This window comes from Mesocricetus auratus, unplaced genomic scaffold (genome assembly GCF_017639785.1).
Source record: "Mesocricetus auratus isolate SY011 unplaced genomic scaffold, BCM_Maur_2.0 Super-Scaffold_100021, whole genome shotgun sequence".
Classification (NCBI taxonomy): domain Eukaryota; kingdom Metazoa; phylum Chordata; class Mammalia; order Rodentia; family Cricetidae; genus Mesocricetus; species Mesocricetus auratus.
The window spans coordinates 6128767-6145821 of NW_024429202.1; the positions used below are offsets into that span (position 1 = coordinate 6128767).

A 17055-nucleotide genomic window follows, 5' to 3' on the forward strand; every position below is an offset into this window, starting at 1 on the left:
GGTCAGAGTCCCATCTGCCCCTAGTAAAAGGGGTTTACTACAGAAATGACCAGCTCCTCACTAATTCTTGGGATCCAGCAACATGCCCAACCCATACCCATCTCCCCGTCTTCTGCCCTGCACCCCTCAACTCTCCAGTCCAGGCCCTTTAGACACTTTCCCAGCGTGACTCCTTCTCCAGGAAGTCCCTCCCTCACCCCAAAGTCTCCCTTCCCAACGAAGCTGCCCTGACCCAGCAGAGGCAGGAACCGTCTCTTCTCAAACATGCTCTCTCCACCACTGGTAATGCCTACAGCTGCTGCCCGGCCCAGACCCTTCCCCGCCCTGCAGGCCCTGCTCACAGGTCATTGGCCTTGGGGATCAGCATTCCCAGCTCCTTGATGCGGTCGTTGATGTTGAACCTGCGTCTCCTTTCAACTACAGATTAAGATTTCGGGGGCATGGTTAGAAAGGGGGGCCCCCCTGAGAGAAGCTCCCAACCTATGGTGGGTACCCCATAGAAAATCCTAGTTTAGAATAAAAGGGCTCCGAGGTATGGTGCTTTCATCCCAGCACTCGGGAGGCAGAGGCAGGCAGAACTATGCGAGTTTGAGGCCAGCCTGGTCTACAGAGCGACTTCTAGGACAGTCAAGGCTACACAGAGAAACCCTGCCTTGAAAAAAAAATAAAAGAAAAGGAAGGAAGAGGAAGGAAGGAAGGAAGGAAGGAAGGAAGGAAGGAAGAAAGAAAGAAAGAAAGAAAGAAAGAAAGAAAGAAAGAAAGAAAGAAAGAAAAAAACCTGCAGGCAGAGGCTGAAGGCTGAGGCTTAGACAATGAGGGGGCAGGGTCAACTTTAGCAAAGACTGCCTGGGGCCATCTCCTCCACTCCTATTGCCCCAGGCCTGAAGAATGAAATCTGATAGACTGGAAAATTCAAGAAAACTCCTCCCAGTGGCCCCTCCCACTTTCCTAAAAAGACTTAGTGCAATGGTTCTCAAGCTTCCTCATTCTGCAATCCTTCAATACAGTTCCTCACGTTGAAATAAAATGAAAATAAAATTACTTTCATTGCTACTTCATAACTGCAATTTTGCTACTGTTATAAGTCATAATATAAATATCTGATAAGTAGGCTATTTGGTGTGCAACACACATGGAAGGCATGGAAGGGGAGGTTGACCTCCCTCCCAGAGGGTGGGGACCCACAGGCTGAGAACCACTGGCTTAGTAGGAGCGTGTCCAGGACTAAGGAGCCTGTCCGGGGCTAAGGAGCCCTGTCCGGAGCTAAGGAGCCTGTCCGGGGCTAAGGAGCCTGTCCGGGGCTGGGTGGGGAGTGAGGCGGGCACAGGCTGCTCAGCCCTGGTCAGATGGGGAGGGGAGGAGACTCACTCAGGTTGTGATTGTCTTTCTTCTGTCGCTCCTTGGCCAGGGCCCGGCTCTCAGCATCTGGCGGCCAGAGAAGGACAGAGGTGGTGGGGAGGAGGGAGTGGGAAGGAAGGAATGGGAAGGGGACACGGGGACGGGATGGCAGTACCTGTGAGCTCTCGCTTCTGGGTCAGGTCAGCAGGGCAGGAGCTGCTGGTGACACCTACCAGGGAGGCTGTGACCTGGGGGTCACCGCTGTACACGTTCAGGTGACTGCTGGAGAGGGGTAGCTGTGGAGGAAGCAGCGGAGGGGGGTTTGGTGAGTCCTCACCAAGTCCCATGGTGCCAGCCAGGAGTGTTAAAATTACCCCTGAGCCCCTTTTCCAGGATTCACTGTGCAAGGCTTTGCTTTGGAAAGGGTGGCCCAGCATAGCCCTTCCCTCAGGAGCCTCTGGCCAGGGCGGAAGGGTGGAGGAGGAACCAATGATGGGATTAAGCTCCCGCTGTAGAAACCCCAGGGAGGGGCACAATAGATTTGGGAGTGAGTTTTTCTGAGACTATGGAATTCATCAGAGCAGGAGCATGGAAGACTTTACAGCAGGATTGAAAACGATCCGCCACCACAGAGCCAGGCAAGCGCCAGCCTCGGGCCTAGAGACTCCTGGTGTAGGCAGGAGCCACCGAGGGAGACCAGAAAACCAACTGAAGAACCTTGCTTGCTTCCTGGCCTCTGCCCAGCAGCGACTGAACAGGGCTTTGCCTCCTGTGCAGGCACCCGGCAATGTCACCAGGGCGGCAGGAACGGGGGACGGACTCTACCTACTCCAGGACTTTCTCTCAGTGGCATGCCAAGACTCTGTTCAAGACCCAGAGCTAACAGGTGAGCCCCAAGCAAGGTAGTGGCTCCGGTTTCTGGCAGACCTGCCTGCTGGGAACTAACTCTTGTCACCCTCTGCTTCGTCTTCTTTATTCTTAATTTTAGTTTTAGGTTTGCATTTTGTGTATATGTCTGTGTCCGCACACGGGTTTGTGCAGGCACCCACGGAGTCCACAAGGGGGCGTTGGGTCCCAGGAGCTGGAGTTATATGTCACTAGCATGCATGTGAATCACCAAACTCAGTCTGTTAGCCATGAGCCATCTCTTCAGCCCCACCCTTTCTGTTTGTCCCTTCTAATCTTTCCACAACCCTGTGGGTGGATGGCATCACTCCCATTTCGCCGATGAGGGCAGTTAGAATGGCAGGGGAACTTCCCAAGGCATGACAGAATGTCCCAGTCTCTTGATCTAACCTGGCTCCTCATCTGCTGCCCACCCAAGCCAACGAGTGGTCACTCAGACAAGACTGTCAGAGGAAGGGTACTGTGGCTGGGGACAAGGCCAGCCCTACCAAGTGAGTAACACAGACCTTGGGCTCTGGGCACATCAGAGGAGACCCATAGACCCTCACAGGAACCGTCCACAGGACACACTGCTGCCCCGGAAGGTTCTTCCTGCTCGTCTTTACCCCCACTCAGGGAACTCCCTGAGCCTGCCCCATTACACACACTGGCCAAGGTCGTGGCATGTCTGTCTTTCCTCCTGAGGCAGAGTCTCTCTTATGTAGCTCCAACTAATTGCCCTGGAACTCACTCTGTAGACCAGGCTGGCCTTGAACTCCCTCTGCTCCCAAGTGCTGGAGTCAACCAAACCCAGTTTGTCCTTCTGGGTTCCGGTCTACTCAGGGTTGCTGAGTCCCTGTCACAGTGTTTGGTGGGGGTGACTCTTGCCTCCACAGAGATACACCTCTGCTCTGAAACCGCTGTGTGGGCCCCGCCCCACTCCCAGCCCAAGGGTACCGTGTTAGGCATCTGCATCTCGGGGTTGATGTAGCCCAGCACGCTGTCCAGGCGCATAATGTTGTCGATGACGTCATCAAACTAGAAGAGAGGAAAGTTCATCTGGGGATGGTCCACCTGAAGAGGGGCAGCCGTTACCTAGCGCTACACCTCACCCACCCTGCTCATCTGGAGGAGGAAAAGGACAGAGAAGGCTCCTACAGATCAGCCTAAGGCCGAACTAGGCTCGTCCCCCAGAACCCCTTGCCAGGGAGTTCCTGACACAACTACTCAGGGCTACAAGAGCGCTGGGCTTTCCTCCGAGTGTGCCCTATCCCCAGCAGAACTTGTAAAATGGTAACTCTCCTCAGACTAGGGCTCCCCGGGGCCAGGACTGTGCTTCCCTCAACCTGGAGCTCCCTGGAGACACAGCTCCGCTTCTGCCATTAAAACCAGACTTTTCCAAAGTGCTACAACTAACAGCAAGCCGGCAGCCCCCACTCACCTCCTTTTCAGGGTTGGAGCTGATGTGAAGCATGGCCATGGGGCTGTTGGGGGCACTGTTGCCGGCTGAGGTGGACAGTACGTGTCCAGCCCGCACCCCGGGGGATGCTGCTGGCGGAGGCTTGGGAGAGCCTTGGGCTGGGCTGATGTGGGCCGCAAACTTGTTCCCATAGGTCTCAGACAGGTACTCCCGAACCTTCTGGTGCTGGGACTGCTGCAGGTGGTAGGAGGTGGGGTTCTCCAGGTAGGACTGCACCTGGGGAGGGGGAGGGCACAGCTGTGGAGGGGGCTGGGACTCGCAGAGCAGGGACGGAAGTCCAGCTGCGGCAGAGGCCCTACCTTCAGCACGTCCCCAGGCACGGGTGGTGGCGACTGGAAGTGGACTGGGGTGTTGATGGCTGGGGTAGGGGGGCCTCCCAGCTGTGGCTGCTGCTGCTGCTGCTGCATGTAATGCATGACGGCCTGCTGCTGCATGCGCTCCCGCTGCTCCTCCTGCTGCGCCTGCTCCCGCATGAGCTGCATGCGCAGCCCGATGCGTGACGCCATGGCAGCTGCTGGTTCTGGCTCCCTGCAGTCGAGGGGAGACAGGTCCATGAAGTACTCATCACCCTCACCCTGTTTAAGCGAGGGCTGGCACAAGGGCGGCTGCTCCCATTGCACATAAGAAGAAACTGAGTCCTGACAGAAGGGGTTTGCCCAAGGCCACTGAGCAAACTGAGCCATGAGCCCAAGCTCCCTGACTTCTGGACCAGAGCAGGGACTCTGTCCTTCAAAGTCACCCTCGCCGCAGTCACATCCACATCCTGAGCATTTCATACCTGGCCGGGGCTCCATCCTCCTCTCCCGCCCCTCCCCGGCCCAGCCCGCACCACGCCCCCTCTGAGTGCCCCAGGAGCCTCCAGATGTGCAGAGCTCCTCCCCCACCATCTGCTCAGAACTCCATCAGCCTGTTAGTTCCTGCTGGCTCTCTGCTCAGAACTCTCCACGGCTTCCAATTCACTCCGAGCAAAAGCCCAAGTCCTTAGACGCGGCCTCAATGGTGCCCTGTAACCCGCTGCCTTCGTGGCCCCCCAGGCCCCCCCCACGCTTCTCTCCCTCGTTCTACTGCTCCAGCCACACCTTAAACTACCCTGCAAACACCCCAGGCATGCGTCCACCTCGGGCCTTTGCACTTGTCCCTCCACCTGGAATGTTCTCTCTACGGATACCATCGAGGGTCACTCCACCTCCTCCAAGACTCAAATGTCACCTCACAGTGAAGTTTCAGGACCACTGTGTTAAATGGCATTACCAACCCCCCCCACACACACACACCTTGCTTCTCTGTATCCATCTAGGACTGGGTTGGTTTTTTTGTTTTGTTTTGTTTTTTTGCTTCTTATTATGTTTGTTACTGCATTGACTGTCTGTCCCTTACTAGGAATGCAAGTCCCCTGAGGGGACGCATTTCATCTGTTTGTTTACTGCTGTACCTTCGGCCTCTAGCCTCTGGGGCACGGGAGACAGAGTGAGGTGGGTGGGGAGAATGGGTATGATCCTTGAACCAGATTCTGGAGACGTAGCCCCCCCCCAGCTCCAGCACCCCACAGTCTCAGAGAGAAAGGAGAGCCCACAGGCAGGGCGGGTACAGTCCTGTGAAGACGGGCCACCTCACTGCTTGGAGCTTGACCCACTGTGGGGAGAGGCGGCTGAGGCCCCCGAACTTAGGCTGGGTGGGGGTGAGACAGAATGAGTCCAGAGACTCGGCCTGTCCCATCCCTAGGTCACCGAATGACAGGGGGCAAGTCCCTTCCCCTCACTGGGACACAAATGGAAGAGCAGAGCCCAGTGACTTCTCGGGGGCAGCCCAAGACTGGGCTGGGGGTGCCGGAGCCCATGAGAGTATAGTCCAGAGTCGAGGGACTTTATGGTTAAGCGCGGCTTCCCCACAGGGCCAGGGGATGCAGAGGCCTGGTTCTCTCGTCTTTGTTGTGGGACCTTGGGCAAGCTGTTTAATCTTTTTTTTTTTTTTTTTTTTGTTTTTTTGTTTTTTTCGAGACAGGGTTTCTCTGTGGCTTTGGAGGCTATCCTGGAACTAACTCTTGTAGACCAGGCTGGCCTCGAACTCACAGAGATCCGCCTGCCTCTGCCTTCCAAGTGCTGGGATTAAAGGCGTGCGCCACCAACGCCCGGCTAGATTCCTCCTCTTTAAACAGTGACTTCTTCTGTGTCCAGTAAAAGCCAGGTGGTTGTGCAGTGCCTGGTGGTCTGAGTGTGTAAGACCGGCACATTCCAGCCAGGGTCTTCAAACTGGGATCTGGGGCCTCCACAGCCATGTTGGGAAGCACAACCATGGTCTTTTCACAAAGAAGGGGAAACAGACGCACGGGGCAGCTAAGTTTCTCGTGGCCAGACAGAGCCGGCACCCACTCAAGGTGTCTATCTGGTCGACCCCATGCTGCGGGGGAGAGCATGGCATAAAGGGCTGGGGAAGGAGCGGAGCCCACGTCACAGGTCCCCAACCAGACTCCGTCCACTATCTACCTGGCTCCCTAACGGGGTGAGGACACCCACTGTCCCCCAGCACAAGGCAGCCATCACCTCTCTTCCATTCTCTACCCTGTAAAAGCCTGAGCAGTCCATGGTCTACAGGGCTGCCCCCAACAGCCCAGGCTCTGCCTCCCCTCCCTCCCCCACCCGCAGCAGCTGCCAGCTGCAGGCACCCCTGCCTCCCACCACCCTTCTCCAGCTCTTACAGAGGAATGTCCCTGTCTTCACACCACGGCCCATAGCCACACTGGCGAACAGACCCCTGGTTCTGACCAGATGCGGCCCCACACGTCCGCTAGACAGCCGGCAACCTCTCTTTCATGGACAATCCGACTTCAGATGACCAGTGGGGGCCAAGGGGCCTGGCCGTGCCAGCCGGCTCAGGGAGGGCTGGGGAGAAGGAGTCCCTTGTTCCCCTGACAAAGGCCTAGCTACCTCAAGGACTGTGCTAGGCCCGATAGGCCATGCTCTGGCTGCGTTAGCCTCAGCTCCCTGTCTGTGAGATGGGAGTGGGAATTGAACCCCTCCCAGAGGGGCCTCCAGGTGAGAGGAGTGGGTGCCAGTGACCTCGGAGGGTGGAAGCAGGCAGAAAACCTTCCCACTCCCTAGAACCTCTTGGACAGAGCTACTGTACCTCCATATTCCTGGTGGCAAAACTCTAGCCTCCCCTACTGAGCTTGGGAGCGTGGGCGAGGGGCAAAGGCTTGTGGGTACCTGGAGGAGGGACCCTATATACAGATGAGCCTCAGTGTGGGCTGGCCAGGATGAACCAAGAGACAGGGAAAGTCCAAATGTCTGTCCCTCAAAGCCTGGAAAGGTCCGTTGTGCAAGCCCAGGAACACAGGACCACAGGGCCCACCATGTACAGGTACCACCACCTCCTACGGGGAAGGGTCGGTGGCCCCACAACGTCCCTGACTCTTCCAGTGGCACTGCCAACCCCATCCGCACACCAGGACCCATGGGGAACTCCAGCTGCCGTTTCTCCAGGTCCTCGGCTGGCTGCCTCAACTCAAAGCTGAGCGACCCGGTGAGCGCCCAGGCTCACGGACGGCCTTCACCGGCTGGGCGACCTGGGGAAATTACAAAGCTTCTCTGTGCCTCACTGTCTTGATCTCTGTAAAACAAACAGATGAAATTGCTTTCCCGGCCTGGCATAGTGGTGCACACCTTTAACCCCTGCGCTTAGGAGGCAGAGGCAGGCAGATCTCTGAGTTCAAGGCCAGCCTGGTCTACAGAATGAGTTCCAACAAAGGCTACATAATAAAACCTGTCTCCAAAAAAAAAAAAAAAAAAAGTGCCTTCTGGGAGGGGCTTCTGTGAGTTTCCTAGGAGACTCACCCGGCAGACATCCAGCAGCTCCAAGAGAGGGTTCCTGCCTCTCCTTCCACCACTCAGCAGAGTGTGGACTTCCCTAAGCAGTCATCTACATCTGAGTGTGGACTTTTCTAAGGAGATGGTGGGAGTCAGGACGGGAGCATAGAGATGCCAGGGGAAAGAGCGTCCAGGGAAGCCGACAGCGAAGATACACCGCGAAGTCAAGGAGGAGGAGGAGGAGGAGGAGGCAACTGCAGAATAAGACGGACGGCCCGAGCCAAGCTGGGCAGAGATGTGCAGATGGGAACAGAGAAGGGTCACAGCACTGGAGCTCGTCAGGAAGAGGACTATCTCTGCAGGGAGTCACAGGAGGCCCAGAGAAGTGGGGTCACCTGCCACAGCTGCGCAGCACTGAGGACGGGCAGTGGGGGCAAACGGGGACCTGCTTACGTGGTTTCTGCCCCACTCATGAAGCACGCTGCCTCTCCCATGTGTGACTTGTGTGAGGCAGGCTCACTTCTAGAGGCCTGCGGGAGCCCCATCCTGCTGACCCCATCTTTGAAAAGAAGGGGGTCTCCCTGTCCCCCAAGGTCATCTCGCCAGGCCCAAGTTCTCCTTACTAAGAGCAACGAACGGGCTGTTAAGCCAGGTGGGGGCCCGGAGTGGCAGAGCACCGATGTAGTCCAGGCTGTTCTTAAAGTCACTATGTAGCCGAGGATGATCTGAAACTTGTGACACTGCTTCCTCTTCCTAAGAGATAGGATTCCAGCTGTGCACCACCACAGCTGCTTTCCTGCACCGCTGGGTACCCAGTTCAGGACTCCGTGTGCACTAAGCAGTCACGCCACCAAATGAACTGCTCCTCCGACACTGTGTTGTCCAGGTGCTACAAACTCTAGATCCTCCTGTCCCAGCCCCCCAACACTGGGAGGTGTTTGCCACCCATACACAGCTTCTCTGGAGTTTGTCTGCCTTACAGGGAGATCCTTTAAAACTGGGATCATTGGGGCTGGAGATGTAGCTGAGCTGGTCAAGTGCTTGCCTAGCACTCGAGGCCCTGGGTTCAATCCCCAGCACTGCATGAACTGGGCATGGTGGGTGGGGCCCTCCTGTGATTGCAGCACTCAGAGGCAAGAGGAAAAGACATGTAAGGTCGTCTTTGCTACATAGAGAATCTGAGGCTTGCACTTGAGAGCTTGTCTCAATAAATAAATAATAAACAGATAAACAATGTAAAAGTTGTGTCTCAAAGCTGAAACGCATGTGGTCACCCAAGGACACTGATGGGGGTGTCCCCTGGCAGCACTGTAATCGGACCCCACACGAGACGCCACCTAATGTTCACTGAAGAAAAGAGGGTAAAGACGCCACGCACAGGCAATGCCTTTAATCCTAGCACTCCAGAAGCAGAGGCAGGCAGATTTCTATGACTCTGAGGTCAGCCTGGTCTACATAGCAAGCTCCAAGCCAGCCCACCTCCCCCCCCGCCCAGGAAAAAGCTGCGCACAGCATTCAGTGTCCCTCCACCACTGACCCCGCACACCACTGCCAGCGGCCCTCATAGACTGTCGCAATAGAAGCCAGATTCAGAAATCCCTGGAGCCAGGCTGGGTGTGGTGGCGCATACCTTTGATCCCAGCACTCAGAAGGCAGGGGTAGAGGAGACAGGCAGGCAGATCTCTGTGAGTTCAAGGCCAGCCTGGTCTATATAGGGAGGTCCACGACAGCCAGGGCTACACAGAGAGAACCTGCCTCAAAAAACCACCAACAACAGCAAAGACCCAAAGCGCATGAAGTCCCATCTACAGATAAAAAGTTCAACACCAGGCACAGAACATCTACTGTGTGAGAAGTCAGGATTCAGTTAGCCTTGGGGGACTGCCTGGGAGGGAGAAAGGGCAGCTCTGCAGGAGGGAACCAGGAATGGCCTGTGACCTGCTGCAGGTGCCGGTGACACAGGCCAACTTGTTTATGAGCACTGGTCCAGCTGCTCGCTCCTAATTGTTTTCATTTTTTGAAGCTCACTGAAGGAGGGAGGCCGACCTTGCACAGCTGAAAAGCAATGGTAAGCAGTTTGCCTTCAACAACATCTGGACCAGCATGTCCATGACATGCTCCCTCAGCGTGACTGCCAGGTCACTCCTCGGTACAGTCGCAAAAGCAACTGGGGAACCAGCAGATGACTCAGTGGACAAAGGCACCTGCCACTAGTCCTGAGGACCTGAATTTGATCCCCAGAACCCACAAGGAAGAACTGACTTCCACACATCATCCTCTGAGCTTCCGTTTATACATTGTGATGCACGCGCACGCGCGCGCGCGCACACACACACACACACACACACACACACACACACACAATAAAGGGTCTTTAGCCCAAGGAAGTAATTCTAAATGCGGAAAACACTTGTGTGCAAACATACAGTCAGTATACATTATGTAGAAAAAAATCAAAACAGTCTCAAGAAGGGTATGGCGGCTCATTCCTGTACTCCCAGCACTCCAGAATTCAAAACAGGAAGATATAGTAAAAGTCTGAAGCCAGCCTGATCTACATAGCTGAGTTTCAGGCCAGCCTGGGCTATATAGCAAGAGCCTGTTTTAAAAAAAGAAAGTTGCTGGAGAGATGAGTCAGCAGCTGAGAGCACTGGTTATTCCTCTGGGGAGCCTGGATTTGATTCCCAGCCCCCACACATGGACTCACAGCTGTCTGTAACTACTCTTCCAGGGGATTTGATACTTTCCTCTCATCTCTGTGAGCACCAGACATAACAAAAGCAAAATGCCCAAACACATAAAATAAAAACAAGTGAAATTGCAATGTCCAGCAACAGGGTTGCTCAATAAATTATGGTTCATCCCTCCAGTGTGTTTTTAAAGTTTGTGTGTGCGTGTGTGTGCGTGCTCATCAACGTGCAGTGTCAAAGGGAACAGGAAGAGGGTGTTGGATCTGGAGTTACCGGTGGTTGTGAGCTGCCTGAAGTGGGTGGGCTGGGAATCAAACCTGGGTCCTCTGGGAAGAGCAGCGAGTGCCTTTAACTGCTGAGCTGTCTCTCTAGTCCCCTAAATTGTTTTTGGTCTTTTTCCGAGGCAGGGTTTCCGTTAGCCCAGGCTGGCCTCAAACTTGCTACTTAACGAAAGATAACCTCAAATTCCTGATCCTCCTGCTTCCACCTTCCAGCTTCTGAGGTTACAAGTGAGCACTGTCTCACCACTGGAGCTTTAATCTAGTTTAAGTCTGTAATTCATTCGCCACAGTGCTTTTACTGTTCCTGCATCACTGAGACAGACAGAGAGGCTGGGGCATAAAGGGCTCAGAGCTGCTATCAGGACTGGGGCCTGGCAGCCCAGCTTTTCCTGGACTTGGAACCACCCCCATCCTGTTTGGGGCTGAGTCCCCTTGAAGAAGTACCCCACTCATCAAAGGGTCCGGCAGCTGATCTCATCCATGTAGCCCAGAGCCAGGAAGGTGTCCAGCAACAGCCTGGACTTGCCAAACATGAGAGACACGGTTACCCTTCTTCAAAGGGCAGAGCTAGTTTCCTGCATTCCCAGAAAAGCACATGTCTGGCTGCTGAAACCACGAAGTGTGAGCCCAGAGTGCCTGCTTAAGGCATTTGCTACGGGCCTGCCTCTGTGGTGGGAGGGTGTCCTTTCTCCTTGAGTCTACAACTACCCTTGCAGAGGGAGTGCAAGGAAACCGGGGCTCTACACAAAGGCCTCTTGAGCAGGTGCCTGGGCAGGGCCATGGACCAGAAGGAAAGGAAGGAGTCGGGGAGAGGGTTCCTGGTTGGGAGGATGTTCCTTCTCTGAGCAGCCTCTGCTGCAGCGGGCAGCAAGAAGAGACAATGTAGGGGCCAGGAATGCAGCTAATGGGTAGAGAACTTGCCCAGCATGGTCAGGAGGATCAGAATTTCAAGGCCAATCTGGGCTATATGAGACCCTGTCTCAAAAGAGCAAGGGGAGGGGCAAACTAGCACAGATGTCCGACAATTACCATACCCAGGACAAGGCCACCTCTATGGTAGAAGTTGAAGGCTCGCTACACGGACTGCGGCCTTGGGATGGGAATGCGTGGGTTCAAGTGTCAGTCTTGGACCTGACTCAGTGTCTGCCTCAGCTTCCCCACCAGTCACCCTGCTTTTGTTGGTTGGAGACAGATGTTCCACAGAGCGTACCCTGGTCAGGGAACAGCACTGCAAAAGTGGAAGCGTGGACTCCAGAGCGGTGTCACCGTTCCTGTCACTGTCCCAGCTCATGAGTAAAGTCCCTGAATAAGCTTCCTTCTTCCGTGTGTGCGCGCATATGTGTGTGTAAGTGTGTGTGTGTAAGTGTGGGCTCCAGAGCGGTGTCACCGTTCCTGTCACTGTCTCCCTATCCCAGCTCATGAGTGAAGTCCCTGAATAAGCTTCCTTCTTCCGTGTGTGCGCGCACGTGTGCATGCGTGTGCGTGCATGTGTGTGTGTGTGTGTGTGTGTGTAAGCGTGGGCTCCAGAGCGGTGTCACCGTTCTTGTCACTGTCTCCCTATCCCAGCTCATGAGTGAAGTCCCTGAATAAGCTTCCTTCTTCCGTGTATGCGCGCACGTGTGTGTGTGCATGCGTGTGCGTGCGTGTGCGTGCATGTGTGTGCGTGTGAACACAGGTGTGCCTGCATGTACCTGCTCATGCATGCAGAGGCCAGAGATTGACATCAATTACCTTCCTAAGTCATTCTCACGTCGGTGTTTGAGACCAAGCCTCTTCCTGATCCAGAACTCACCGGTAGGCAGGCTGGCTGGCCAACAAGCTCCAGAACCCCCATTTCTGCCTCCCACTTACCCAGCACTGCGGTGAGACATGCTCGCCACTGTGCCTGGTGTCTACCGGGTCCCGAGGACGGAGACTGAGGGTCCTCAAGCTTGCACAGCAGGCGCTTCGCCGCCTGGCCACCTCCATCTCCACAGCCAAAGCCCCTTATCTCTGTCCCTTCTGGGAGCAGGCCCTTCCAGTCACCTGTCTGTGCGCCCCACCCAACCAGCGCTCTAGGCAGGCACAGAGCAGCCTCTTCGAGTCTGTTTCCTCCCCAAAGTTCGTGCTCATTAAGAAGCTCACTGCAAGGGGCCTTGGAGAAGCAGAAGCCAGGAAGGGTAGCAACAAGACTCAACTACTTCCCATCCCGGAGAACAGCGAATGGGAGCCACTTGGCGTTGGTACGCCATGTGGTTAGAAGGTCCCTGGTACCAAAGCAGGACGAAATCAGTGGCGCACACTTTTACATTTTTACACTACATATTTTTAAGATTTGTCTGACAAGCGTTTACCTGCATGTGTGTATATGCACCACATGCGTGCCTGGTGCCTGCAGAGGGTGTCAGATCACCTGGAACTGGTGTCGTGGATGGTTGTGAGCCACCACGTGGGTTCTGGGAACTGAACTTGGGTCTACTGCAAGAGCAACAAGTGTTCATAACCCCCTGAGTCCCCTCTCCAGTCCCAACATTTTTATTTAACATTGTGTTACTTCTATGTGTGTGTATGTGTATGCCTGCTTGCCCATGCACACCAGCACATGCAGTGCCCATGGAGACCAAAAGGGGGCATCAGATCCTCTGGAACTGGAGTTACAGGCAGTTGTAAGCTGCCTTAGGGTCTCTCTCCTGTTTATTGATGCCTAATTGACCCTAGCAAAATGAACAAATTTGGGGTGAGAGCCGAACTCCTGGAATCCAGTTGTAGAGAGGGAGGAGTGATGAGCAAAGGGGTCAAGACCATGCTGGGGAAACCCACAGAAACAGCTGACCTGAGCAAGAGGAAGTTCATGGACTCCAGACTGAGAGCTGGGGAACCTGCATAGGACCAAACCAGGCCCCCTGAATGTGGATGCTAGTTGGGGGGCTTGGGCAGTGTATGGGGCCGCTGGCGGTGGAACCAGTATTTATCCCTAGTTCACGAACGGGCTTTGAGAGCCCATTTCCTATGGAGGGATGGTCTCTCAGCCTAGATACAGCGGGGAGGGCCTAGGCCCTGCTCCAAATGATGTGACAGACTTTGATGAACTCCCATGAGAGGCCTCATCCTCCCTGGGGAGGGGATGGGGGGTGGGATGGGGAGATGGTGGGGGACTTGGGAGGACAGAAGGGAAAGGGATTGGTATGTAAGATAAGATTGTCTTTAATTTGAATAAAAATCTATTAAAAAAGGTAGCTCAGTAAATAAAGGTGCTTCAATTCCCAGGGTACATATGACTGAAGGAGAGAACCAGCTCATGCAAGCTGCCTCCCAATGATGTACACTGTGGCACTCTCTGATAAGTAAATATAACTTTTTAAATGTACAAATGTGAATCATGTAGCTCATAAACTTTTACATAGGGCCCCGCCTGCCCGTAGTCACCACTCTAGGGGGATGGAGGCCATCTCCAGGCACCTGCCCGTAGTCACCACTCTAGGGGGATGGAGGCCATCTCCAGGCACCTGAGGGATCCCCCAAGGCCCCACCCTGAAGGCCTCTCCAGGATGACCTATAGTACCTAAACTGATCATCGCTGGTCTCCAAGACACTCTAGGATGTCATGCAGAATGTGGCCTGCCATTACTTAGCTAAGTGGAGACACTTAGCAGAGGCCTGCCTGACCCTTACAGGTGATAACTGTAGGTCCAAAAATAGAGTGACCTGAATTAACATCAGTGTCGCAAAGGTAAACCCATCCCAAGACACACAGAGTGACAACACGGGACGCGTGTGGGGACCATGCTGGGGCCAGAGGCCGGGTAGTCAGGGGCTTGTCTTTGTTCTTCTCTTTTAACGTGTGTGTGTGGTGTGTGTATATGATGTGCATGTGTGTGTTCCTGTGCATGAGTATGTGGTGTGCGTGTGTGGATGTGTGGTGTGAATGTGTGTGAATCTGCAGTGTGCATGTGTGTGTGCACATGTGTGTGCACGTGTGTGTGGTGTGCATGTGTATGAGTATGGTGTGTATGTGTTGTGCATGTGTATACAGACAAGAGGTTGACATCAGGGGTCTTCCTCATTCTCTCTTCACCTTATTCATTGAGGCAAGGTCTCTCAGTTGAACTCAGAGCTCACTGACATGGGTGAGTCTAGCTAGCCAGCTTGCTCCGAGGATCCTGTTTCTGTCTATTCCAGGTGTTGGAATTACAGGCGGTCACTGCATTTGCAGGAGTTCAGGATCCAAACTCTGGGTCTTGGAGTTTGAGAGGAGGAAAGGACTTTATCCTCTGAGCCGTCTCTCCTATGCTGTTTTGTTTTGTTTTGTTTTTGAAGTGCAGGGAACTGAACCCAGGGTCTCCCACACTCCCACACAAGGGCTTTGCCACTGAGCTGTAGCCTCAGGCTTCTTTCTACTTTTTAATTTTGCAACATGATCTCCCTAGTTGATCCTCTGCCTCAGCCTCCTGAGTAGCTGAGTTTCTAGAACAGTGATCCCAGGCCTGGCCAGGGCTGGTTTCCCAACCCGAGCAGAGGCACAGGAGGTGGAAGGGAGGGAGGGGAAACATGGCGTGGGTTCTGATCAGCCTGTGGTAGCCTTCAGTTCTCACGGTTCATCAACCCCAGGCCCCGCTCAGGCCACAGGAAAGGGTGGGAGCCGGCACCCCTGCCTGACCAGCCTGTGAGTCTGGGGCAACCTGAGCAACCGGGCAGCAGGGGACGGCCTCAAAGGAACCCCAGACCAGAGAGACCTCTTCTGACCCTCGGGACCAGCTGGACCCCTGTGCAGGGAGAGTCACCGAAAGCGGGACAGACTGGAGAGGCAGGGTCAGGGTGTGTAGCCGAGGCAGGGGTGGGGAGGGGGCATCAGAAAAGCCCTTGGGTTCTGACTCAACCTCCACACACACACACCTGTCTCTCTGCATGCTCACCTATATCTGACCCCAGCCCCTCTCCCTCGCTCCTGTCCCTGGCTGCAGTGGGACCGAGGTCTGAGCCACCTCTGCACCTCCGGCTGTCATGCACTCAAGGGTCCCCGGCCTGTGTCCACTGTCTGGTCCGTTTGTTTCTTGGTCACCCGTCAGACCCCCAGCTGTCCTACAGGACAGCTCCCGGCAAAGCATCTTGCACGTTCTCCAGAGCGCCCCTACCCTTCCATTCGGCACACCGCCCAGGACACACGCAGATCTCTCGGCGAGCTTGTCAGCAGCCCCATGTGCTCACAGACCCCCCCACCCCGCTCTGTGATCACTTCTGAGTCCCCACCGTATGCCGGGCACCACAGTTGACACGTGGCCCACACCAGGCCTTGTGTACACCCCACAAACACCTCATGACACAGACAGCAACACCAGCAAAAGAGGAAACTGAAGCTCAAAAGGGAGAGTGGCCTGTGGGATGTCACACTGCGGGGGGGGGCAGAGTCTACAGCTCAGGCCTCCCACAGAGTGTGCCGCCGCCAGGAGAACAGGGTACTGCTGTTCATGCACCCCAGTCCTGCCCACCTATCCCCACATGTCCCCAGACAGCCCCTATAATGGTCTGGGCACCACCCCTTTGGCTCTCGTACAGGCTATCAGACTGAAGCCCACCTTCTGGCCAAGAAGATACACAGCCAGGAGCCTCAGGGGCCATCTCACGCAGGCAATAGTGCCTGGGGAAGCGCGTCAGGCTGTCAGACAGAATGTAATTACATGAGTCAGAGAACTGATGCCCAATGTAGGACAGGAGCCTGGTGGGAGAGGGCAGGGAAGTCTAGCTCTCAGCCAGCTTTTTCAAACCAGAATGGGGCCTGAAGGCAGATGGGGGACTCCGAGACCAGGACCCCAAGTTCCTGTGCCAACTCAGCCACCTGTGCCGCCCTGCAGTGAAGAAGCAGCCGTGTTCACAAGTTAAGGGCTCTAGCCATGATTACCCAGGCCAGAGGGTGAAAGGTGTGCAATGGGCGAGACTTCTGCCTGTGACGCTGCTCTCCGGGCCTCACTCCCCGTAGGAGGCTAATGGCTCCTCACAGACGCCTTCCGGCCTAGTCTGGCGACGAGAAGACTCTGGCAGCACGGATGTATGTATACAAGGCTAGGTCTTGTGTACATGGTGCGGGGTCTAGGTGGGAAGAACCAGGGCTGCCTTCCAGTCTCTAGAAGCCCTTCTCCACAACTGTAAAGGCCTCAGGAACCACACTGCCTGCCCCACCCCAACCTCTGAGGACCCTTTCTTGGGGCTGGAAGCTCTCCTGGTCAAATCCATAGCAGTTTCTGGCTCTGGGTCCAAGGCCTAACTCTGTACCCAGGCCTCCCTCTACCTTCCTGAGCTACTGTCACCCCTGGCCTGGCTCCTGGGCTAGGAAGGGTGTCTGTCCCCTCATCCCAGCCTCTGCTGCCCCCACCCCGCACCCCGCTTGTGGCTGTGAGAAACTACTTCCTCAATCTGTCTTAACTGCAACAGCCAGGTTCTGCCAAGTAATAACAAATAAACAAGGCATGGGGTGGGGAGGAGAGAGGAAGGAGGTAACGCCTCTGAACAGACACAGCTCCAAGGCACACGCTGCCTGTGCAACTCATTCATTTCCCCCATTGAGAGCTAGAGATACCTAAAGTGTCATTCCTAGCTGTCGTACC

The 17055-nt window shown here is 55.1% G+C and overlaps 1 protein-coding gene across 1 annotated transcript in view; it reads right to left on the reverse strand.

The window, feature by feature from the left end:
* The window catches only part of Tfeb (transcription factor EB), a 51778-nt gene that overhangs the window by 2477 nt on the left and 32246 nt on the right, over positions 1-17055 (reverse strand). The window contains 6 exon segments of the mRNA XM_005072391.4: positions 342-417; positions 1369-1425; positions 1514-1634; positions 3181-3261; positions 3665-3919; positions 4003-4231. Coding sequence (XP_005072448.2) covers positions 342-417; positions 1369-1425; positions 1514-1634; positions 3181-3261; positions 3665-3919; positions 4003-4209 — 797 coding nt within the window. The 5' untranslated portion in view covers positions 4210-4231.